This window comes from Muntiacus reevesi, chromosome 2 (assembly GCF_963930625.1).
Source record: "Muntiacus reevesi chromosome 2, mMunRee1.1, whole genome shotgun sequence".
NCBI lineage: Eukaryota > Metazoa > Chordata > Mammalia > Artiodactyla > Cervidae > Muntiacus > Muntiacus reevesi.
This window is the reverse complement of record NC_089250.1, coordinates 161267382-161292502: the sequence shown is the minus strand read 5'-3', so window position 1 is coordinate 161292502 and position 25121 is coordinate 161267382. Positions and strand designations below refer to the sequence as shown.

At 51.3% G+C, this 25121-nt stretch overlaps 1 protein-coding gene across 1 annotated transcript; it reads right to left on the bottom strand.

Moving 5' to 3' along the window:
- Positions 1-546: 546 nt before the first annotated feature.
- On the bottom strand, positions 547-24068 carry BAG3 (BAG cochaperone 3). Its single transcript, XM_065923438.1, has 4 exons — positions 23547-24068; positions 7381-7704; positions 5159-5563; positions 547-1933 (listed from the first exon to the last, which is right to left on the bottom strand). Exons 1-4 carry the CDS (start codon positions 23730-23732, stop codon positions 1106-1108), a joined length of 1743 nt encoding a protein of 580 aa, XP_065779510.1. The 5' UTR covers positions 23733-24068; the 3' UTR covers positions 547-1105.
- Positions 24069-25121: the final 1053 nt, after the last annotated feature.

Below are 25121 nucleotides of genomic sequence, written 5' to 3'. Positions count from 1 at the left end.
CTCCGGTGGCTTCGCAGTACATCTGATCCCTAACCCCAGTGACTTCGAGGAACCCAATCTGGGAAGATACACCTGGTCCCAGTTTGGCTTGGTGACTCAAAGAAATGTTAGATCAAGATGACCCCAAGACACTCACAGAACACGTGCCCAAGCCTCAGTGACCTGGACTCCAGGAATGCGTGGGCCAACCTCAGGCAATGCTGGGAACTGGTTTCTCTTTGCACTTTTGAACCCACGCAGCTGCTTGGTGAGGCCTGCAGGTGGCCTGGGGCCAGGTGGGCAGAGATGCACCTTGGCTGGGGCAGTCAGAGAGGTGTGATGGGCACGTTCCCATTACCTGGGTTTATAGCCCTGGGTCTTCCAGGGTTCCAGCTGCAACCTGAGACAGAAAAATGACCAAGACTCATTTCCTCATGGCCGCACCAGTAGAGATGTCACAAATCCCAGAGCAGGCTTGTAGATGCATCCGCTGTTTATTTTTCCTGAAGCCAGTGCAAGTCTATCTTGATGCTGCCATGCTTCAAAATTCAGAAACCACAGAAGACATTTTGAGTTACATTATTACTTTATTTTCATTTTTTTTACACATAGCATTAAAGTCATCCCACATACAGATATTTCTATGGCTCCTTACACATTTTATTCTATCTGAAGTATCATAGCTGTGAGATGACAAAAATCATCCCATTAAAATGGCAACATTTCTGAAAAACGGGCTTCATATTTAGTGATGAGAAACTGACTCCCCATCTACTCCCCCTGCCAAAAAAAACTCCTTCAATCCAGAGCTAGAAAGACAGTTCACATCCATGGCTAACACGTGGGGCCCATACAGATAGGGCTCCAAAACAACAAGCTATGGGGTTATTAAACTTGTAACAAGCAACTTCTTTATTTGTACAGAATACGAACACAAGAAAAGCATCATTTTCCTTTTTAGCCCTTTTATTAGTGTGTTTTGCCTCCACCCAAGTTACTGCGTACCAAGCGGTTATGAAGAGTAAAAACCAACTGATTTTAAGTCCCTGAAATGCATGCAACTTATAATTCCCTAAAGCACACATCAGTTCCCAGTCTCCAGGGCTGACTCTTCATCTCGTGGAGACTACGGTGCTGCCGGCTTAGCAGTTGTGTCTGTCGTGCTGCTGGGGTTTGGAGTTGCTGCTTCTTTGGCTTCCGGCGGCTGGGTTTCAGTTTTGGGGTCTTCTCCGTCTCCAGCACTCTTCTTGCCCTTATCTGCGGCCATCTCCATGATCTCCTGTAGTGGCTGATCCGTCTCAAGTGAGCTGGGCTGGAGTTCGTAAACCTGGACTTGACCTGGGACATCTATTGCTTTCTGTTCAAGTTTTTCCAAGATGGTCTGAACCTTCCTGACCCCATCTCTCCTGGCCTGGCGGACATCAGCTCGTCCTTCTGGGTCTACTGAATCCAGGGCTAGTAGCTCTTTGGTCAGATACTCTTCTATCATCAGGTACTTTTTGTCTGTCTTCTTGCCTTCAAAGTTGTCCACAGCCTGTTCCAGCCCTTGCACTTTCTCCAGGATGGCTTCTACTTTCAACACACCTGGATGCTTTGGGGGCACTTCAGCTTCTCCTGGTTTGGGGGGTGCAGCTTCTGCAGGGGCAGGACTGGGGGCTGCTCTCTCTTCTGCAGCCACATTCTTGGGGGAAGAGGGGACAGCAGAGGGGACGGCAGAGGGGATGGTAGGAGGGGCGGGGCTAGGAGGACAAGGCACTGCAGCGGAAGGAACCTTTATTTCCACCTTCTCAGAGGGAGGCGGGGGCTTCTGTGGAACAGGTTGAGCATCCACCTCCTTTCGGATCACTTGGATCGGGATGTGTCCAGGAGGGAGATCTGGTCCAGTTGGGCCCGGCCTGCTTTCTGGCTTGTTTTCAGGTTGGGGAACAGGTGAAGGTTCTCGATGGGTCATGGGCTGTGGGGAAGAGGCAAGACACAGAGACAATTTTAATGGCTGAGAGTCACAGGTGGTCATTTGTAGCTAGTACTGACGTAGAAGGAAACGGGAACAACTTTTAAAAAGTTTAACAGTATAAAAGAGATTTTCAAAGTCAACTGATACCAGTTACAAGAATAAAATACAGTATTTTTCATGTATTATGGGGCTTCCCAGGTGGGGCTAGTGGTAAAGAATCTATCTGCCAATGCAGGAGACATAAAAGATGTGAGTTCGATCCCTGGGTCAGGAAGGTCCCCTGGAGGAGGGCATAGCAACCCACTCTAGTATTCCTGCCTGGAGAATCCCATGGACAGAGGAGCCTGGCAGGCTACAGTCCCTGGGTTCCCAAGAGTCAGACATGACTGAAGAGACCTAGCATGACTAGTACACATGCATTAATTGTAACCAAACCACTGTCATGCTTCCATTTGTTACTTTGGTCTCTCAGTCTGTTATCTCTTACTGACTTTTTCTGGAGATGGAATTCTTATGGCAATGAAAAGAAAACCAACATAATTTTTCAAAAAGGAAAATACCCCAAACTCATGCTGACTCTAGCTCAAAGCAAAGTTCTGGGTGACTCAGACTTTCAGGTGATGGAGCCATGGAGTAATAACTGCCACTTGTCCCCCTTCTGTCTGACAGTCTCTGCTCAGGGTATGACCTTCCCATCTCCTGTTTCAGCAAAGTTATAACCATCTTTTTTTTTTTTAAACCTATGATGGCCTTGTGGTTTCTGCCGAGACTGATGTATTTTTTTGAGAATAAGCAAGATGCCCCAAATGGGTAACCCTGTAAGAATTCTGCTTGGACACATTTGTGCCAGAGCTGATACTGGCAGAGTGCAGCACCTCCACACTGACTACATGGCCACACAGGCTGAGATGCTCTTTAATGTGACTACAGGCTAGAGGTATATTTTTAAAAATGAACTATGCCTGCAACAGAAATATCTTGGTTCATCTAGCATTCAAGTGAATATCTAAAACCCCCTTTAAAAAATCTCACACACTCTGACTTCATCAACTGGGAAATAGGAGTTGGACTATATTATTTGTAAAATACTCCATATTAAAAACACTAAATCCCACTATAATATTCAATTAGGTCAAATCTTTGCAAGCCTCCAACATGGGATCTCTGAACAAGCTGTGAAAGGGAGGCCACTACAAACAAATAAGATTAAGTGGAAACAGGATTAAATATTGTTCCACCAATTACAGAAAATATATAGGAAAGATATGAGAGGAAACACTGCCAGCTTTGCAAACTGGCACTTCTCTCCCCTTTGAAAGGATTACTGAGTTTAAGTAAGGATCTGATGGACGCTTGGCTGTTTGAACAACACTAGCCTCCCTTTCCATCAAATCTCTTCTGCCAACCAGAAGTCCTCAACTTTGGCCCTTACCATTCACGAACTAGCCACATGCCTCTCCTTGGGCTTTAAAACAGTAACTGAATAAGCGACTTTAGAAACACTTAAAAGGGGGTGTGCCCTCTGGCTTACACTTTTCAAAAACTTTTCAAGGTCATGATAGCAGAAAAAGACTGAGAAACCGATCCAGATTAAAGGAGACTACAGGCAAATGACACCTGCATGCAATGCTCATGGTCCTAGACTACATCCTAGAACAAAGGGAAAACCGCTCTAAAGGAGATGTGGAAATGAACTGTGAATGAGACAATGATGTCCTAAGGATGCTAACTGTCCTGCATCTGATAATTCTAATGTAGTTATGAATGAGAAGGTAGCTCTCTTAGGAAAACATCTGCTGTCATGTTTAGGGGTTAAAGGGGCATGTTATTTATAACTAATTATCAAACAAAAAATATAGATAATATATGGAGAGAGGAAAAATGACAAGGCAAATGAAGTAAAATGTTAACAGTGAATATAGCTGAATCTTTGCTTTTCATGACCTTCACATATACTGGACTTCTCTTCTGTATCATTTCCAAATAGAAAAGCCAGAAACAAAACAAAAACAAAAACTAGTAACAGGAAGGCACTCTGTTAGAGGGCCCTGGACAGTGTCCCCATTTGTAGGAAGAAGATGCCCTCCATTTGTTTATAGGCAACTTTCCTTTCAAGAACAGTGGTCGAGAATTCACTCAGCAGCTGAGGGGCCCTGGCTGCTTGGTATTCTGCGGCTTTAAAACTAGAAGACCGCTCCCCCCAGGGATCAATGTCTGCACACTTCTGTGCTGTGTGCTGTGCAAGTCACTTCAGTTGTGACCGGCTCTGTAACTCTACGTACTGTGCCCGCCAGGTTCTTCTGTCCATGAGATTCTCTGGGAAGAATACTGGAGTGGGTTGCCATGCCCTCCTCCAGGGAATCTTCCTGACCCGGGAATCGAATCCGCGTCTCTTACATCTCCTGCACTGGCAGCTGGGTTCTTTACCACTAGTGCCACCTGGGAAGCTAGTGCATGCCTCTACGGAAGGTTAAACGGGCCCTGTCTGTGACTTTCACCAGATAGGCAGGAAGGTTTCCCGGCCACTCAGCTGGCCAGGCTTCAGCTGGGCAATACGGTCCTTTACTGCAAAGGAGGAGAAAGGAGTAGGACAAGCTCCCTGTGGTCAAGGTCAAAGCAGAGCTGAAGAGAGCCAATGAACACTTCTGAAATGCATAGGATAATCAGATGCTGAACTGTAAGAGACCAGGCACCCTGGGAAAAGATGAGGAGGTTGCATGGAAGTGGCAAGACTGGCTTGTCCCTTGGAGGATGGGAAAAGTATAGATTGTGGAGGCATCGCATGAAGTGGTTTCAGTGTCAGCAAAGACACGAGAGAGGAGACAACAGATGGAAGGGCTGGCAGGGTGCAGAAGGGGTATCTGTGAGGCAGGAGATGAGGCTACGGCTGGAGTGTGGAGTGGGGTGTGGCAGGGCCCTGAAAGGGTATGGTGGGCAGAGGACACCTGGGCCCCAGACGTGTGATGCCGCGCACTGCCCACCATTCCCCATCACGGTGGTTGGAACTCTGCCCCTGAGGCAGCTGCAACAAAGAACGAGCAAAAGCTGTAGAAGGCATGGGCGGTTCACAGCCCTCGCCCACATGTCTGCTGGTGACCAGCATTTCCAGGATCTCGGTCTCCCCAGGAAAGGCTGGTGAGGGCAGGGGACCCAGGACACTGGCACAGAGCTCCTCCGGCCCTGAAGGATGCCACCCCAGCCCGTCTGCGACACCGACTCCCATACCTGAGGCCTGTCGCCCGCGGTCTGCACACGGAGAGACGGCGGGGGTGGCACTGGCGTGCTGCTTCTGGCGGGAGAGCCCTCCCGGCTGGACGCACCCCGGACAGGAGGCCGGAAGGGGGATGCGGTCCACGTGGTCCGGGGCTCCCAGTCATCCCCCTGGATCTTGTGGTACACGGGCTGGTGCGTCTGGTATTCGCCCTGCTGAGCGGGATAATGTGTCTTCTGGGCTTGGTGGAAGGATGGCTGGGCTGCCGGCCGGGTGACGTTCTGCTCGTGTATCACAGGGATGGAGATGTAGCCCCGGGGGAGCTGGTGACCGCCCAAGCTGCTCCTGCCAGAGGAGGTGGGCAGGCTGGCCGAGGAGGAGGACGAGGAGCAGTCCGAGGCCGCTGGAGACTGGGACCGCTGCGAGACACAGAACATAGACACACGGCCCTGTGAACCCCCCTTGCCTGGCTCTCCGACTCCACCCCCAGTGTGCGCCTGCTCAGGGTGACAGGTTTAATACGACCTCCCATCTGTTAATCCTTTCCAGTGTCCAAATGTACTGTTAAGACTGGGAACTCAGGAGTTAAGAGGCCTGGGCTCAAATTCTCAACAGCCTGATAGCTTTGGTGCTGTTTTAATCGCTAAGTCGCATCCGACTCTTTGCGACTTCATGGGCTGAAGCCCACCAGGCTTCTCTGTCCATGGGATTTTCCAGGCAAGAATACTGGAGTGGGTTGCCATACCCTCATTCAAGGGATCTTCCGGACCCAGGGACTGAACCTTAGTCTCCTGCATTGCAGGCAGATTCTTTACTGTTTATGAGCTGCATTTAAAGTACAGAGAAGCGTAACCCCTCCTCGACCGACTGACTTGAAGATTCTGTAAGAGAATCAGTGGGTGTGTCTGGTGCCAGCACCACACACAGGAAGTGCTCACTAAGGTTTAGTCATTGCTGTCACTTCATTTCCTGGTTCCTAAACTCTTTTCCTGCTTAGCCCCAGAGAACCCAGGGGCCAGCGGGAACCACGTCCCCATGTGGACCAGGGCAGGCCAGGCCCCTCTCCCTTCCTGACCACCTCCTTTCTATTCTGGAAAAGCAGAATAGTGTTTTCCCAGCTGGCTTCTAAGGCCCCTGCTAGGTTAAATGTGTGAAGATTTCTCTGACTGATGCATCACTTTTGATTTTTACAACAAAAGCCTTACAAATATAGGTACTGCCTCTCCAAGAAAGGGAAGCTCACACCTCCTGTGTGAGTGTCATGTCCGACTCTTTGCAACCCCATGGATCGTTGCCTACCAGGCTCCTCTGTGGATAGAATTTTCCAGGCAAAAATACTGGAGTGGATTGCCATTTCCTTCTCCAGAGGAACATCCCAACCCAGGGATCCGACCTGCGTCTCTTGCCTCTCCTGCACTGGCAGGCAGGTTCTTTACCACTGCACCACCTGATGCCTCCGTTAACTATGTTTTTCACCAGGAGTGAACATTTGTGCTCAAGAGCAGTGCGGGGGACACAACGGGACGGTGTGCCAACAGGAAAACCCAGAGGGCCTGTGGCTCAGGATGCCTGCTGGAGTACACGGGGCTTCAAGTCTCAGCTAAGAACCAGGTTAAGGACTACGCCTTAAATGTTAGTGCAAGGAAGTGCCGACCTCAGGCTTTAAACCTGAAAAGCAGCTGCTTCCCTGATCCTAATTTTATGCTTTGTTTTAAACGGCGGACACTCTGAGGGCAGGCAAGCGGTCTCATTTTCACGTCAGTGCAGCTCCGAGCAGTTAACACTCACCTGTGATCACTGAACTGAGTGAAATGACACAGTCTCTCTGTGTTTCTGACACAGAAAGCTCAGTGGGAATGTGGGGTATCATAGGAGGAGCCAGAAGGCCAGGCTTTCAGGCCCTGCGATGCCACTTCCAACTTCATGCTTTTGGACCAAAGCTGTTTACCCTTTCTTGAGCCCCAATTCCTGAACTACAGAAACTAACCACAATCCCTGCTCATCTGAAAAGCCAGCCTGTGAAATGCTGGGGGGACGTGGGGCTGTCAGCAAGCGATCTTTGCTGGGTGACGCAGGCCAGGCCCTCATACCCCACATCTCACTGGGCTGTCATCAGGGTCTGGGGTCATCTGAGGTCTGGGGCAGCCCAGGAAGCACGACACCCAGCTCCCACCCACCCCCGCCCACTGCCCGCACAGGTCACGGCCATTGGCCCACGAGCCAGGCCTCTCCTTACCTCGGGTCCATGGGAGGCTGGGGGCTGGGCCGCCGCAGCAGCTGCCGCCGGTGCACTCGGTTTATCTGGCTGGCTGGCTTCTGCCACACCCCGCAGGGGTGACTGGGACCTCGGGGGAGCCGCTGCAGCCACCTCGGTTTGGAAGCGCTGCGTCCCGGGCTGGGAGTAGGAGAAGACAGGGTACGGCCGGCTCGGGGCGCCTTCATGGAGGACGGGGATGGGAATGTAGCCTGGCCGGAGCTGGGGGTACACGGCGTGACCTTCCCTAGTGGGCAGCGGCCTGGGGCCCTCCCGAGATGGCCCATTTGCAGAGGATGCGGTTTCCTAAAAATGAGAGGAGACACACAGACCTGTTAGAAACTGGGAAGGAACAGCCCCGAGGAGAAAGCATAATGCCACGTGCTCTGATCTTCCAGAGTGACTCTGGGCCCCATGGCGCCAGCTAGGAGCCAGGACAGCTGAGCACAGAAACTGTGGGTACCTCCCCCGATCCCCTACTTCTTCCAGACCCTTCCTCCCTTGCTGAAGCTGCTGTTGGCCCAGCAGTTTAAGAATCAGTAGCATCAAGAGAAAGCAAGAGACAAGCAAGGTATCTGTGGAGCACAGGAGAAGTCCCAGTTTCCCGAACTTGTAAGACAGGTTTTGCTCTGGATGACAAGGCAGCCGTACATACAGGGGAGTCCCCAACAGCCTCCCAAACCTTCAGAGACCCAGATCAGAAGATGCTAGAAGGATTCAACGCCAACTCGCTAAGTTACAGCCAGTATCTCGGCTTCCTAAATGGGTCCTCACATTTCCTGACAACGCAAACTCGCATGGGACCCCGACACAGGCCGCAGCTCGGAAATCTGCAGAGAAGGGGAGGCGGCGGGCAGGCAGCCTCCTCAGGAATATTTTCAGAACAAGCGGCAAGAAAGGGAGATACCCGAGGAATGCATAAGAGGCACAGGATGAGGACAAAACCCGGGGATTAGTTGTGCTGGTCTTGTGATGCCAACAAAGCCTGCCTGGCGAGGAGCGGCTGGGGTCCCTCCTGTGTCCTCTCATGAAGTTCTCCCTGCAGTGGCCTGGCTATTTTGGGACCCTTGAGAAGGCCAAGTTCCAGATGTACCACAGAGAAAGATCCTGTTTCAGACAACAAGGCTGGCCAGTCACTCACCAGGCAATGTCACTCCTCACCAAGCAGAGGTTGGGCGACTGAAGCCAGGGACCCCCTCGGCTTCCAGTCCTGACCATCCCCTGAGCACTAGAGGGTCCTCTCACAGAGGAGGGGACTGAGGATCCGTGCCACTTCCACACATCCAAGTGGACAAACTACTATGCCTCCTTACGAGGCATCCCCGTGAACAGCAAACACCAGGAGGCTGAGGCTCTGTTTCTGCTGGGGCGAAGCTGGTCACGAGGAGGGCAAGCCCTGGACCTTAGATCTTTCAGACCCGTGAAAAACTCTCTGCCCTCCTGCTGAGCTCGCCGCCCCAGCGGGCCTCCCAGCACTCAGGAGAGGCCTGGGTGTCGCCGTGTCCTTGGGGACACCGGCAGACAGGCGGTACTCTCAGATTAGAATACCCACGTGCTCAGGGCGGCGGCATTATTTTAGCCTGCTTAACTCTCGGGTCACCCAAGAGCAGGGAGTGGGTCCAGGCGTGACATTCAGAAGCGCATTCCTGCCACGAGACGGGCACCAGGAGGGAGGCAGCGGGAGCGCTGAAGGAGGTCTGCGCTGCTGGGTGCTGACTCATCAGAGGCCGGCTGGGCAAGTCGTCCTCGCCCCGGGGCACCTTCCCTCCAGCCTGGAGCGGAGCCTGGACAAGTGTGGGGGGCGGCGTCCCTGCTGGCTTCCTCCTGGCCACGCACTAGAGCGGAGATGGGCAAGTCAGCAGCCCTCACGCTGGCTGGCCCCTGGTGAACGCCCTGCTCCCGAGCTACTGGGAACCATGGTTTACAAACCAGCAAGGCCCAATCCCTGCCGGCCAGGGCCGCGTGAAACAAACAGGACGGCCACCTGCAGCGCACAGGGGCCCACCTGGGCTTTTCTAGCAGGGTGGGGCTTCCGAGAGAGGGCTCCAGTTCTTTCCTAGCTCTGTTGGTAACCATTCTTTCATCAGGGGTAAGTCTCTTTACCTCCGTGAGCCTTAATCCCCTTTGCTAGAAAGTGGAGCTAGCAATACCCACTTCACAGGTCTATCCTGAGTTGTTACGAGAGCCCATGGAGAGGGGTTTGCCCAGGGGGCTGAGAGGCATTCCCTCCCTAACCAGCACAGGATGCTGCGACTCAAGACGCCCAAGGGTCAAAGGAATCAAGCCTGAAGGACACAATGAACCGGCGGTGACCAGAGTCAGGAAGGTGGACGCACCTGGAGGAAATGGTAATCGTCTGGGAAGGGACCCTCTAAGGAGATGGAAAAGTTCTATCTCTTTCTGAGTGGTGGAGATAAATGAGGGTACACTCATGTGTAACAGAAGTCTCTCACACTCTCGTCTCTGGAGCCCCCACGCTGCCCATCCCTGCCTCAGTCCATCCACAGTACCCAGGCTGAACCCGTGAAGGCGGCCGCCCCCCACCACCCCGCTGTTAGCTGCGCCTCCACCTCAGACCCTCCCGGGGCCTGGAAACCTTAGAGAGGCCTGGCCACTCCTGGGGGAAAGCCCCTGGATCCAGAGGGTCCTAGGGCGGGCCTGCCAATACATTTTATGCATCTCGCTGAATGTATTTTGTGCCTCAGTTGAAAATGGAAGAAAAAGGGAGGAAGGAGGGGAGGAGGGCAGAGGAGCAGTTCTGCCTGCCCCAGGGGCTGTGACGGCACAGCCAATACCTGGCCTGGGTCTTGGGAGCAGTGCCACGCTTGGGTCAGTGGAGGGAAGCGTGTGGTTGCTGTAGGCCGGGATGGGGGCATCAGGGGCCCAAGCTGGAAAGAAGGGAGGCTGGGAGAGGCCTGGAGGCTGCTTTCCTATAGTCTTGAGGTCTGCACTCCTGGTTCCGTGTGAACGAACGGCTCATTTATGCCATTTAATAAAAACCCCACATAGCTCTTCACAATCATCATGTCTAAAAGAAGGCAGGCGGCCCTGACACTCTGGTGGCTGGGTGGGAGGCTTTGTTTAGAAAACACTGCTTGAGTTAAGTTTAAAAAAATCATCTCACGTCTATGGACTAGAAAATTAACGCTTCTACGTGAACAAAAATTTAAACACCCGCCCGTGTCAAGGCCCGCACGGGGTGCTGATGCCGCCTCCGTTGCCACTCTGCTCTCGTGAGAGCCCTGTCAGCAGCAAATGCTTTGGGTCTACGAACCAAACTGCAGGACCCAAGAGAGCCACACTGCCCTGTTTACCTCCTGTGGTGTTTCATCAGAGTCTAGTGAAAGAAAAGATGAACTTTTATTCCGGGGGGGGGGTAGGGAGAATACTTTAAAATGTTTAATTTACATTAAAGTATTTATATAACTATGTATTTAAAATAAGTATACATTCAAATGGCTTCCCTGGTGGCTCAGACGGTAAAGCATCTGCCTGTAATGCAGGAGACCCGGGTTCAATCCCAGGGTCAGAAAGATTCCCTGGAAAAGGAAATGACAACCCATTCCAGTACTCTTCCTGGAAAATTCCATGGATGGAGGAGCCTGGTGGGCTACAGTCCACGGGGTCGGAAAGAGTCGGACATGACTAAGTGACTTCACTTTCTTTCTATACATTCAAATGTATATAAACATATATATATAATAAGTATATATTAGAAATATTTATAATTCTCCTAGAAAACGTCTAGAACATGTCTCCTTAGTCCTGTAAGAAGTGTTCTCAAGTGCTAGCCCAAGCCTCTCGGTTATGCTGGCCCGTGTCTTTCGGGACACACCACCTGCCCCGCCCTGACTTCGCTGGGGACCGGGCCTCCGTCTCCTGGGGGCTTCACGCCAGTGAGGCCCTGCGATAGGCACGGGGTGCCAGCAGTGACCAAGCGGACACCGGCCGGCCCGGCCTCCCCATCACCGCCTGCCTCGCTTCCCGAGGAGCAGGGACAGCATCACAGGAATTACCCTCCGCTCAGCTCAGCTCATCATCCTTATCTGTGGGCAGGGCCATCAGGAATACATTCACACAACATCCAATTAGGAAATCAGAGCCTGACTCCCACTGCTTATCTCACTGCACCAATTTATAAAATGAACTGGCTAATTCTTCTTCTTTGGGTATTACGTTAAAATCCTCTGCAGGTGCCAAACAACTCCATGAGAAGGCTAGGATGAAAAGCAGGAAAAACTGCCTCAGATGAGCCAAAACCTGCCCTAGCAAATATAAGGTATTATTACTAGATAAGCCTGGGGTCAGGCTCTGAGCTTGGACAAAGGTGTGGCTTACAAACAGGTCTTATTTACTCATTGCTGCTGTTGTTCAGTTGCTAAGTTGTGTCCGAGTTTTTCGACCCCACGGACTGTAGCACATCAGGCTCCTCTGTCCTCCATTATCTCTGGAGTCTGCTTAAACTCACATCCATCTAGTTGGTGATGCCATCCAACCATCTCATCCTCTGTCATCCCCATCTCCTTTGGCCCTCAATCTTTCCCAGCATCAGGGTCTTTTCCAGTGAGTCAGATCTTTGCATCAGGTGGCCAAAGTATTGGAGTTTCGGCTTCAGTACTAGTCCTTCCAGTGGATATTCCGGGTTGATTTTCCTTAGGATTGACTGGTTGGACCTCCTGCAGTCCAAAGGACTCTGAGAGCATGACTACACTTCACCACTGACTTTTAGTAACAGCGCGGGCACCAAGGGACAGCTAGCAGACTTGGAAGAGACTGCACGTGGCCCCAGAGCCAGCTCTGCCCCTGAGGAGGCACTACGGAAGCAGCTCACTCCTACCCCCACCCCCGCTTCCTGAGCTGTGAAATGACGTGCTGTAAAAGCAGTGGTTCTCAGACTCTAGGAGCGTCTGGAACACCCAGGAAATTAAAAAAAAAAAAAAATGCAGACCTGCTGTCCAGTCCTAACAAAGTCTGACTCAGAAGGCCTGTGGGGAAACCTAGCCCCAGTCACCCTGGGAGCACAGCTCTAAACGAGGGTCCTTCCAGCTGACCTTCTCTCTGACCTCCGATCCCAAGATATCTCCTAGCTCTAAACACCTACATAAGGCTCAAAAACAAGGAAAAATTGATGCTGCAGAAATCTAAAAATGATCACTCTTAACTGTCCTCAGTTAAATCACATCAGAAATCGCTGGAACTCAAGGTGCCCCAAAGTTTCAGGAAGAGGAGGAGTTGCCTGTGCTATAGACTCGGCACCTTTTATTAAAAGCAGGCCGGGGCCATAAGCCCTGAAAGTCATGCGCCCGTGAGCCTCAACCTCAGCTCCACAGAGCAGTGTTCTCTAAAGTGTGGGCTGGGCAGCTACAAACCACGATCCGAAAGAAGGGGAACGGCCACAAAGGAAACTCGGAGCACCACCGTCTTGACAGCTCTGGAGTCTTAAGTAGGACACACTCTGTTAACTGGGTTTTTAGGCCAGAAGAGCCTCATCCTGTCAGCTAGTGACTTTTACTAATGATACTTCCAAGACCTCTAAAACAAGGAGGGGAAAAAAAGATGAAGGGAAATAAGAATCCTGGGACTCTCCATTTAGCGAGGCCCTGGATCAAAATAGAAAGTGGCCTGGGCTTGCCTCTCTCAGGCAGGAAGCAAAACAAAAGAAAAGCTTCCTTCTAAAGTGCACACAGAGACCTGAGCTCCAAAGTCCTACAAAACCTTCCGTTTGGTATTATAGGCCAGTGTTATTGCCAGGAGTTATATGTATAGGCCAGGAGTTATTGCCAATGTGATATATAAACAGATACCTACGTCCCCACAGCCAAACTCGAAGCTCCCACCAGTGTGGTAAAGGGTCTCTTCCACTGCCCCCAGCCCTGTTTGGGGGCATATAACAGATACGGGGCACACTGAATAAAAAGCAAAGTCCACATTCACCAAAGTCTGTTTACAGCACTCCTGGTGGGACAAGAGTCTGTACTCTAAGCAATCCAGTCCCAGGTGATTGGAGGTTTTATCTCATATACCTGTTATTAGAATATGTATACTTCTCTACAAAACAGAGTTACAGATTAACTTATGGTTACCAGCGGAGAAGGGGGGATAAACTGAAAGACTGGGACTGACATATACAGATTATGGTACATAAAGCAGATAACTAATAAGGACCTACTGAATAGCACAAGGAACTCTACTCAATACATCTGTAACAGCCTACATGGGAAAAGAATCTAAAAAAGAGTGGATACAGGTAATGTGTAACTCATCCACTTGGCAGTACACCTGAAATTAACATAGTATTGTCAACCAACTATATTCCAACAGCAATTTTTTTTAGAGAAGTATGTGGCCCTGATCCTGGGATTACTGAGATGGGTGTTCCTATGCGGTTTTACTAGAGAAAGCTTTTTTTAAAAAAAAAACATGACATTGCTTTTCTTTGCAGCTGTGTCCCAACAGGTAGGAATGAACTAGCTCTGAGGCCCTGTCTCCAAGCTGCCATCCTGGACTCTAATCCCACCCTGCTGCTCGCCAGCTGTGTGCTCTCGGACGGGACTTCTTGCTACTGCGACTCAAGTCCCCTAGCTTATAAAAATCCTCATACCTCCCAGGACTTGTTGCCAAATTTAGGTGAAATAAGGCACAAGAAAGTCTCTGTGAACTCTGAGCTGTCCCGTGCCCTGCATAACCACGCTTTTCCATTCCACAAATAGTTACTGATGGACCCAGCTTTTCCCAAGCAACTGTTGGTTGGGCCTACTGTTCGGAAAGTTGTAAATTCAGGTTTCATTCCTCAGTGGTCTCACCCAAGTTGGTAATGAGCCTGTTAAAAGTCTGAAGCCCTTTTATCTGAGAGTCCTAAGAGGGCTAATTAGCAGGGATGCCATTTTCTCTGTTAAGACATGTTATCTAATGTTTCATCCTGGAAGCAAACACAGCCATAGACAGCTCCCGGGGCCTGAGCCCTACATTTTCCTCTGCCTTCAGGGGGCCTCCAACCCTGGAGGGGCTGCCTTGCAGACAATCAACCCCCAATCTGCAATGATTATAGTGCCTGCACAAGTGCCCCTGAGGCCCAGGGGGAAGAGCCAAGCCAGGCTGGGGCAGGAGTCTCCGGGGAGTAGAAGGTCTGCTGGTGTCCCTTCAACATCCCCAGGGTGTCCCTCCATGGCATCTAAGTTGTCTCCATGCCACAGCTGAGTGTGTCCCCCGCTGGAGAGAGTGCTCAGGGCTCAGAGTCCCTCACTCCCTGGAGCCCCCCTCAGGGGTTTCCAAGGTCACAGGGGAAGTGGCTGCAAAACCAAGAGGAAAACCCTGGGTCACGGGGTTCAGCTCCTGAAGTCAGTGGCTTCAGGGAATTTAAAAAACTACCTGCTTCCTCTTCAGGGGAAAAAAAAAAAGGTGGGGATCTGCTTTAATCAGTCTAAACCCACAAGTCACAGACGGAAAAGTACCTGAAATCTCCGTATCAGGAAGCAAACTCTTGTCTGAATTTAGATAAAGAGACCCCTTCACCCCCACGGGTACATTTCCACTGGTTTCTCAAGGTTCTGTCTCAGAGGCCGGTCAAGCATAGTGTCTGTTGGTATCAGGGCAGTGGCTTTACTGGACATGCATTTTGCACAAAACACAATTCCCCAATAGGAAAAAAAAACAAACTCCAATTCATCAACCACAGCTCAAGCAAGGGGAGACTGACAGATGGTGCAGCCTTGGGGGGAACTTCGGGGGTGGGGGACTCCTCCCCCACCTAAGCATCTTCTCAAAGCACTCCTTCCCCAACAACCACACTCCCTCAAGAGGGTGGTCACAATTAGAAACCCCCTCCCTCTCCTTCCGCCCCTTAGGCCCAGGTCCAGAACACCTGTGCACATAGCCGATGCCCCCCAACACCGCTGGGCACCCGGTTCCTGCTGGCGCTGTCCTCAGGCCCCTGCAGAGACCCTCCCCTCGAGCAGACAGGATTGAGGGTAAACACAGCACTCCCCGAAGAACAGAGAACACACACCGCCCTGGCCTGTCTCGGGAGGGGGATCTGCGGCTGAGGCCACAAGCTGCTGGGGCTGTGGGCTGCAGGTCTGGCTGAGGCTCCAGAAGGCTGACCCCCCGCGCTGAGTTCTGGCCCAGCTCCTATGCACCCCCTACGAGGGGCATAGGAACCCCCAGGAAAGGATGCTGAGGGCGTCCAGACACTGGTGGAAGGACAGTCAGCTGAGGCGGTTCAGGGGCCATAAGAGGAGCCCTTGCCTTGGGAAACAAGACTTCACGACCATCTGAGAACCGGCAGACCTACATCCAGCCAGCACTCTCTACTGTGTGGGGAAGCCAAGCGCCTCTCTGAGAATCCCCTCCGACTTCTTGGTGGAGGCTGGGGCTCTCCCCACAGACTGCACACAGGCCTCAGGTCAGGCCCTGGCTCCTCACAGCCCTGCTGGACGGGAACTGGTGTACGCCCATCTCTCAGAAGGGGAGGCTGAGGTGGACGGGGTGCGGGGCAAGGTGAGTGATTTTACCTGAGACCAGACACGTGAACCCCTCTCGCTATTCCTGCCACACCTGTACACTGTAGGATTAATGACTGTTGGTGGCTAACGACAAACAAACATCTGCAAACCCTCTGTCTTCCCGGGGGTGAAGACGCAGCAGGAGGGAAAGCATTTCATTTTGCCCGGTGGAGCTGAGTTGAGGCGCAGACCTGGAACATTCAGTTCAAGTGTGCTCTGGGTCAGGGAGCCAAGGCTCAATGCTGAGTCACCGCCTGGCTGAGGCCGGGCAGCCAGAGTGGGGCACTTTCTGAGTCACCACAGACTGGAGACTCCTCAGGCCCAGCCCGGGGCCTCTGCTGGGAGCGGACCCAGGTCCAGCCCAGCGGCAGAGCCGGGTCCTACTCTGACACTCGGGCCCTGTGGGATAACCTGGAACATTCAAAAAAGCCATGTGGCTGCCTTCCCTGCCACACACATGTTCTTTCCTATCTTCCTGCCGTTTCCACTTCTAAACCATTCATTCATTCACTCTTTGTCCAAGAAAGAATTTTTAATGTAATTGAAAAAAACACAACAATTCTACTTTAAATTTTCAAGAAACCGAGGAAGTTACTTCAAGATAGAAAATGCCTGTTCTTCAACAGGATGCTAGGGAGTTTTCAGGCTTAAGTCTCATCTCCCTCCCTCAGGACGCAGCTCTGGTGGGGGAGCTCTCTCTGCGGGTGGCCCAGTGGTAGAGTCCGCCTGCCAGTGCAGGAGGCACAAGAGACGTGGGTTTGACCCCTGGGTCGGGATGATTCCCTGGAGTGGGAAACGGCAGCCCACTCCAGCATCCTTGCCTGGAGAATCCCACGGACAGAGGAGCCTGGTGGGCTACAGTCCCTGGGGTCACAAAGAGTCGGGCATGACTGAACGCGCGCGCGCACACACACACACACACACACATTATACAATGTTATGGAGGCAGTGAACAATCTACAAGCCTGGGCTCTTCAGAACTGACAGCGAGTAAGAGGCTTCGCTGACCTTACTGCCAGCCTCACAAACGGAAAAACTGGAGACAGAATCCTCGCACAGCGCTGGCTTAGGGGCGTCTGGCTGCTGTCAGCAACCAGCCTCCCTGGCAGGCCGGCTCTAAGATGCTGTGTCACTGGCAGGGATGAAAAAAAGACCGCTTATAGACCCAAAAGGATGAACTTAGGGAATCAATACCCAAGTCCCCTGTGGAGAAAAGGCCATTCAGAAATTCAATAAAAAGGAACCGGCAACTGGGAGACGTTTGGGGACGAGGCTGACGCCGCTTAGGAACCGACAGAAGGCTTCCTGCAACACGCACGTCAATAAGGGACGCTTTTCTTCAACAGCCTGTCCACTCCGGAGCCCGGGCCCACGTTTTCCTCTTCTCCGCACAGAATCATACATACTGAGCCCGTGGACCCTGCCAGGCCCTGAAGAGGCAGGGAGATGAAAGAGGCAGAGTCTGCCTCTGGGACGCTCAGCCCACAGGGACGTGACCTTGAGGCAAAGCAGGAACGTGCGGCCTTTTAGAGGAAAGTTTCAAATTGAAGTAATGTGGCATCCAGAGCCGGGACAGGCTGCTTCCAACCCGAGAGATGGGGGAAATGCTTTGTGGAAAATGGCCCTGAAGGAGGCAGAACTGTCCTCTGCGTGACATTTAACACCATGACTTGCAGAGAGCGGGCACTCAAAAAATTTCGGCAGAGATGAATGAGCGGAGACTGGGGCTTGTCTTCTCAGCTCAGACCCAGGCTCAGGAAAGGAGCCAGTGTGTCTGACGAGCTGTAGGAGATGGACTCAAGGCTGTTTAAAATCGGGGCTGTGCCCGGCGAGCTCGGAGTATAAGGGTCTAAGTATACAGAAGCAGCCAGGCCGGCTGACAGAGAGTCTGTCTGTCACCTGGGGTGGGGGTAAAGCTCTGCTCACAACAGCCTGCTCTGTCACAGCCGACAGGCCTCAGGCTGGGCACCTCCCCTCTCTCCACGCCTGTCTCCTTGTGTACAAGGTAAATCTGACAGCGTCCACCTTCGTGAGCGCCTTTGAGGGTTTAAAGAGATAAGGTCTGTAAAAGCACCCACCTGTGTCTGGCACATGTCTACAAAGGTGTTGACAGACGGAAAAAATCGGTTCCTCCCTTCCTACAGAAATTCTCTCTGATTAAGCTTTTGCGAGCTGCCTGACTGGCTGAAAAGCTGCCGAGGCCCCCAAAGAAATCATCCTAGAAATATGTGAAGGCTGAACAGCACCAGCTATCTCACCCGGCTGCACGATGCCAAACAAGGGCTGGAGATCAACTTTCACATCTGCAAAAGGAGGGGACTTGCAGCCTCGCTTCCGAAGTCCAGCTTTTTGTCTGAGAGCTGAGGCACAAAAGGATCATGGGCATGCAGACCTGATTCACGAGCCATGGGCAGCCGGGAGGGCGTGGAGAATGCCACTGTCAGGGATGAGAGAAGTTTCCTTGCAGTTCATCGGCACTAGAGGATCCTCAGAGGTTCCCAATAAGCAAAGCCTTCAGCTACTGCTCCCAGTTTCTCTATATAAGGCGTCTTAAACATGTTAAGAGCAACATTAACACAGCAAAACCATGAAGGAGAAAGCGTAGGTCTGGTTTTATGCATGGCTTCATAATTTTTACGAAAAATGCCAGGTCGTTTTTAAATGTCAATAGGAAGAAACCAACGTGTAGAATGGTTTATATAAGGCAACTGTGTGTCATTCCAGAAACGAGGACAATGCTAATCAAGCCTCACGGGTGGTATGAAGCTTTCTGACTCACAGGCAGCCCCAACGGCATCAAACAACTAAGCCTTCCCGGCCCTGGCTAACGTCAACCGCCGCCACAGTTCCTGTGTGCTGTCTACCCCTTGCAAAGGGCAAATATATGCCGCGAAACAAGTTATTGGTCAGATCTTGCATAGGCCAAACACGGACTATTCTTCAGAGGGGAAAACGAAGGTCCTGGATGAGCTGGGCTCCGAAGGCATTTGTTTGGCCATGCTCTTTATCGAACCCTCGACAAATTGCTATTCATCTGCAATACAGACCTTTGCTCCAGAGTCACTGCAACTGGCTGGAAATACAAAGGAAAGAATGGCCGCTCCTTTCCTGTGTTCTGATTCTAACAGGCACAAGAGCTTGCGATCGATCTGCAAACCACAAGATGATCTCATCTCTCGGAATATTCAGGAAGCTCTCCTGAACGTGAAGGGGAACAAATGGGTCCCTGCTTCAACTGAAAACGCAAACCAGCTCTGGTTCCTCTGCAAGGATGCTCCTACCTGTCTCCTATAGGGCCTGAGGGTAATCTGTCAAACGACTGTGGTGAGATTTGGCCAGCAGGACAAGCCTCTGGCCTGCTTCTCCCGGGCTTCACAAGGGTCTGGGGATCCTCCCCACACCCGGCACTGGCACCCTGCCAGGCTCCATCCCTCCCCCTGCCACCCCCATCTTCACCCCCAGAAACTCAGGCACCTGCTGAGTTTCACCGGGAAGGAAGGGAGGCTCCGGCGATGGCTCTGCAGGTTTAGGTGTGAAGCAGGCTCCCTTGAGGATGCCAAGGCTCACACAGGTGCACACAAAGTCATAGCTCCCCCACGCCACCCCCTCTAGGATGTGGGATCATTGTCCTTTGGTGACTCCCAAATGCCCGGGCGCCAGAATCAAGAGCCAACTGGGCAGCTTTTTTTGACATACAGATTTCTGCGTCCTACCCTGAGCAACCTGGATCCAACAAGGGAGGACGCACAGCTGGCAACCTGTGTTCTCCTCAGGCTTCCCTGGAGACTGCCAGGCTCGGGAATCCGTGCCCAGGCACCTCCGGGACCGGAAGAGCTAGAACCGCCCTGCTCCTCTGCCCAGGGAGGTTTGCGAGGGAGCGGCACAGCGCCACACTCCAAAGCATCTAGCCTCTGTTTATTTCACAAGGCGAGCCAGAGGAGCGGCCTGCATAGAAACTATACATCTCAAAGAGGATGCCAAGCCCTCTGCCAGAGAAGGGGCCTGAACTGGTAGGAATTTGCCAGGAGATTAGTGGGCCGCCCACATGTGCAGAAAATCGATATCCAGGAAGACTGCCGGTGGGGAGGTTCAGATCCTCAGAGTGGAACTGGAGTAAGCCCAAAGCCTTGTGCCTTTAGCTGTCCTGCTCTGCAGTGAAGGGCAAGACACTTTCACTTGTCCCCTTTAAAAATGGGATGAAAGGTCACTATAAACACCTCAGGGAAACGGGAGAGGATCAACTCTAAGACAACAGCCAATAAGACTAAACCATACACAAGTTCTAGTCGTCCTCTTTCCAAGAAATTCATTCCTTTACCCATATGATTAAACTGCAAACACCCCAGAAACTGTCTTCCCCTGAAGAGGGTTTTCTCTGTTTTTCATGTTCAGTGAGTAGCTCTTTATTGACTGACAGCATCTTCTCTGGAAGTTAAGGATGCTCAGAGAGTCCTCTTAGCTCAGTTCCTCTAAAATCACCCTTTTTTTTTTTTTTTGCCGGAGCTCTCTTCTCAATCCACATTAAGAAACCAATTTCTGATATGAAGTGCTAGTGAAGGATATTCACTTCATGGCAAATAGATGGGGAAACAATGGAAACAGTGAGAGACTTTATTTTGGGGGGTTCTAAAATCACTGCAGATGGTGACTGCAGCCATGAAATTAAAAGACACTTGCTCCTTGGAAGAAAAGTTATGACCAACCTAGACAACATATTAAAAAGCAGAGATATTACTTTGCCAACAAAGGTCCTTCTAGTCAAGACTATGGTTTTTCCAGTAGTCATGTATGAATGTGAGAGTTGGACTATAGAGAAAGCTGAGCACCAAAGAACTGATGCTTTTGAACTGTGGTGTTGGAGAAGACTCTTGAGAGTCCCTCAGACTGCAAGATCCAACCAGTCCATCCTAAAGGATATCAGTCCTGACTGTTCATTGGAAGGACTGCTACTGAAGCTGAAACTCCAATACTTTGGTCACTTGATGAGATGAACTGACTCACTGGAAAAGACCCTGATTCTGGGAAAGACTGAAGGCAGGAGGAGAAGGGGATGACAGAGGATGAGATGGTTGGATGGCATCACCGACTTGATGGATATGAGTTTGAGCAAGCTCCAGGAGTTGGTGATGGACAGAGAAGCCTGGCGTGCTGCAGTCCATGGGGTTGCAAAGAATCAGACATGACTGAGCGACTGAACTGACTGAAAGATTTTCCACTGTATTTATTCTGGAGTGAGGTGTCATTCACAGAAGTTAAAGAGAATTGGGCACGTAGTTGTTCTGTGTACATCAAAGCACAGTCTTGAAAGCCATGAAGCCCACAGAACTAACAAAGTGAATGTTAGTTTTCTCCCTATGTTCTAGTGCCATGTTGAGAAATCTCAAGTAATTAATCTGGAAAGCAGCTCTTTTCTTGAGTTGATCACATCCAGCCATCACCATCCAAGTAGTCACAAAAGTCAGAAGGGCAGAAAAACAATCAAGTACTCCAGCCTGCACATTTCACACTTAAAATTTAAGTCTCTTCTACCTTCTTCTGAACAATAAACTGCCTCTTATTAGGACTTTTCGGTGTAGGTCTCTCTTTGCTATTGGTACTGGCTGAATGGCCTCTGGAAACACATGTGAACTCTCTGGGTATCCTTCTCAGAAAAATAGAGGCTAAGCTAAAAGATCTTTTAACGATCTTTCACCTTTAAAATTCTGTTAAATTTTCAAATCAACTTTTACAGCATCAAAACTTCTGATTTACTAGCTCTTATGTTCTACCTGTTGAGAAAAATAATAGTAACTTAACCTGTTTTTTTTTCCCCCTTGAAAAAGTTTATAAAACCACAGCCTAACCCATCCATTATACATAAGATCTCAACCTGCTGGGTGAGTTTCATGTTGAAAACAAAGTGCCAGAGATGTGGCATGTACACTGAACTCACAGTGGATATGTTCATACTTGACCTACACTCAGTACCAACGACGCCAGTGGATTCTGACTCTTCCTGTCTCTATAGGAAGGAAGCCTCCAAATGACAGCATTTTTTTTTTTTGGCTTCAGTAAAGATCTACATCCTTGCAGGCTGCAGTAACAGAGCAGGTTTGAAATGAGCTTCAGTTTCACTCAATAATGGGCTGAACAGACAAGCGAAAGGAATACATGGTTATGTCCATCCCAGCTAATTACAGCCTCTTGAAATAATTTTCAGGAATAAATATACAATTAATTTCTTATACGTGTAAGCTGCTGATTATACAATATCTCACTGTTGGGCACCAGAGTTTCACAAATATTTTAAAGGAAAAAACTGCATAAAAATGAAGATGGTTAATACAGATTCTCTCCCTTCTAAAACAACGGTTTATAAAACATTTTTAATTCTGTGAATTTTTAAATCTTCAAAATAATTTACCAGCTCTTTATGACTTTTATTTTGGCCAGACAATGTAACACTACTACAAGTCTATTTCTTTTTGCCAAGCTTTACATTTTGAAAAAGCTCAAAGTTATAGAAAATTACAAGCAGTACAATTAGTTCTAATTTTTTAAATTAACGGACTCATTCCAAGTTTATATTTTCAAATTTTCATGATTCTAAGGATTAAGTAGTATATACACCCCTGCGTATATGTAAATGAGGCATACTTCTAATACAAAAGTATTACTACCAAATTATTTGTGTATTGGGGATAAGAAACAAATCCTAAATATTTTAGTAGCATAAGGAGGAAGGGAATGTATTGATATTAAAAAACAAAACAACAACAATAAAAAAACTCCTTCTGACCAGGGTGAGGCAGTATCTAAGGCGATAGCCAACTAGGAGACAGTCTCACATCTTCAGTTTAGAAATTGCCTGGAAGATTGCATCTTGTTTTTAACAAGTCATACTAGAATATATTCATAGTGAAGACAACTTTCAAACAATAACACAGTTTTAATTTCAAATACAGAAAGGGCGAAAAAAAAGAAAAGGAATGCATTTACATCAGTCTCCTGAGTCACTCTGTGCCTGAGATGGGAGAGTGAAGTCAAGATACCCTCAACCAAGTCCAGGAACTTGAGGATGTAAAATTCCTAAGCGACCCTAAAGGACCCCCACGGAAGCTTGCCAATGGTCCCCTGGTGTCTGCCAAAGCACAGTCAGCAGAGTGAAACCAGGATCTGAGCCCTGGAAGTCGGGTGGAGACCGTGTCCGCGCCTGGCCCGGACCTTGGTGCTGAGCAGGCCGGCCACCCGTCGTCTCCTGGCCCAGGGCCCCTCGAATGGAGCCGGTGGACGGGACCTGGTGTCACCGTGCGTGTCCCACTTCCCGCCCGACCCCCGGAAACCAAACACGGCCCAGAGAGGACAGTCCTCTTGGGAACCTCCCCAGACTGGCCCAGACGCCGGCCAAGGGCGGGCCTGGAGAGGGGGCTCGTGGGGGGCGCAGCACGTCGACCCCCCTGGGAGTTGGCGTCCTCCTGGGGATCCGTGCGTCCCAGGCGGCCTTCACTGACCTCCGGGCACCGGCTGCGGCCGGTGGGCACCTGGAGCCTCGCGTCCCCGCAGCCGGGCCCAGTCCAGCGGCCCCGGCCCGGCCCTGTCCCCGGACTGGCCGTCGATAGGGGTGGCGAGGGGAGCCGCTGGCCAGGGTGCGGCGCGGGCCTTGCTCACCTTGGGGCCCTCGGGGGGCACGCGCGGGTCGTTCCACGTCGTGGTGCGGTTGTTGTGGTCCACGAAGAAGGGCCAGCCGGTCTGCGGGTCGATCTTGATCTCCCAGCCGGGGGGCAGGGGGTCGCGGTCGCCGGCGCCGTTGCCGGACGCCATCTGCACCATGGGCGAGTGGGTGGCTGCGCTCATGCTGGGTCGGGGTCTGCCCGGAGGGGCGGCCGCCGGGGTGCTGGGTTGCAGGGTGCCGGGTCGCGGGGTCGCGGGGTGCCGGACCTCCAGGTGCAGGGTCGCTCGCTGGCCGCGGCCGGAGAGGAGAGTCGTGAGCGCCGCCGACGTGTCCGGGAAGCCGGCGCCGGGCACCTTTATGAATTAAAGGAGGGGGTGACGTGGCCGGAGAGGGCTGGAAGTGTCTGGAAATAGACTCCTCGCTGCCAAAGGGGAAGGAGGAGATAAAGGGAGGTAGCAACTGGCCGGCTAGAAACTTCTGGTCCCATCCAGAGAAGTTGGCGGCGACGCGGGTTGGATGCGGAGCTCCGCCCTGAGTCATCGGCTATAATCGGGGCGGGGCGGGGCGTGGGCGGGGCGTGGGCGGGGCATCCGCCGGCCGCCCCTCCTCCACCCCGCCACTTCTTCCCCACATTCGCGGCTCCCCCGGGCGGGGGCTTTCCGGGGTGGGTGTTGCCCGGACGAGTCGTCCCTGAGCTGGGTGGGGGACTTGCATCCGCGGGATCCCTGAGCCGCCCGGCGGCAGGTCGAGCGAACCCCCCTGGGACGTCTTCCGTGTGTCCTGGACCGGTTTCGATTTTCAGACTCGCTCCGTCTTCTTCGAGCAGCGTGGGTGTTCCTGGGACTGGCTCCTTCCTGTAAAAACAAACTCAACGTTAGCCTTTATAGTTGTTGGGGGGGGGGGGGGGGAGTCGTTGGAGATTAAACTAGAGTCTCTCCCACCTCGCCTTTGCACCCCCAGATTACTGAGACTCCGGGATATTGGTGACCCTCAGTTAATCACTTTTTTTCCATGGGCTTAAGGGCCGTCCGGAAGGGGCTCTGGAATGTTGATCCAACACCAGAAGCAAGCCAGGGAGAATAATGGAAGTACAAATGGAAATTCACCTGCCTTTCTTTTGAATCCTAAAGAAAGAAAGATTTCATCAGTGCATGCATGTTCCTGAAGCACATGTCTTATATGTAGACTCTGTCGTTGAAGTGAAGAACTTTAAAGAAAAAACGTTCTTTGGGGTTTGGGTCTTGTTGATGATGCAAGTTGGTTCTTGCTATCTTAATCTGACCTTCATTTGGAAAGTAGGGTAAGTCATGCCTGCTTAGTCACCTCCAACTCTTAGCGGCCCTGTGGAGCCCGCCAGGCTCCTCTGTCCATGGGATTTCTCAGGGAAGAATACAGGAGTGGGTTGCCATTTCCTTCTCCCGGGGATCTTCCCGACCTAGGGATCAAACCCATGTCTCTTGCATTGCAGGTGGATTCTTTACCCACTGAGCTACCTGGGAAGCCCTTTGGAAGGTAGGGAAGAATTCAAATTATGAAAAAATTTTGTGTGGTTGATGAAATGGTGGTTGCGC

Excerpts from the sequence above, each read along its gene's own strand:
- BAG3 (XM_065923438.1), bottom strand. The coding sequence starts at position 23,732 with ATGAGCGCAGCCACCCACTCGCCCATGGTGCAGATGGCGTCCGGCAAC. Across the intron at positions 5,564-7,380 it reads CAGCCTCCCATGGACCCGAG|CGGTCCCAGTCTCCAGCGGC; the intron begins GTAAGGAGAGGC and ends TGTGTCTCGCAG. Across the intron at positions 1,934-5,158 it reads CCGCGGGCGACAGGCCTCAG|CCCATGACCCATCGAGAACC; the intron begins GTATGGGAGTCG and ends TCTTCCCCACAG.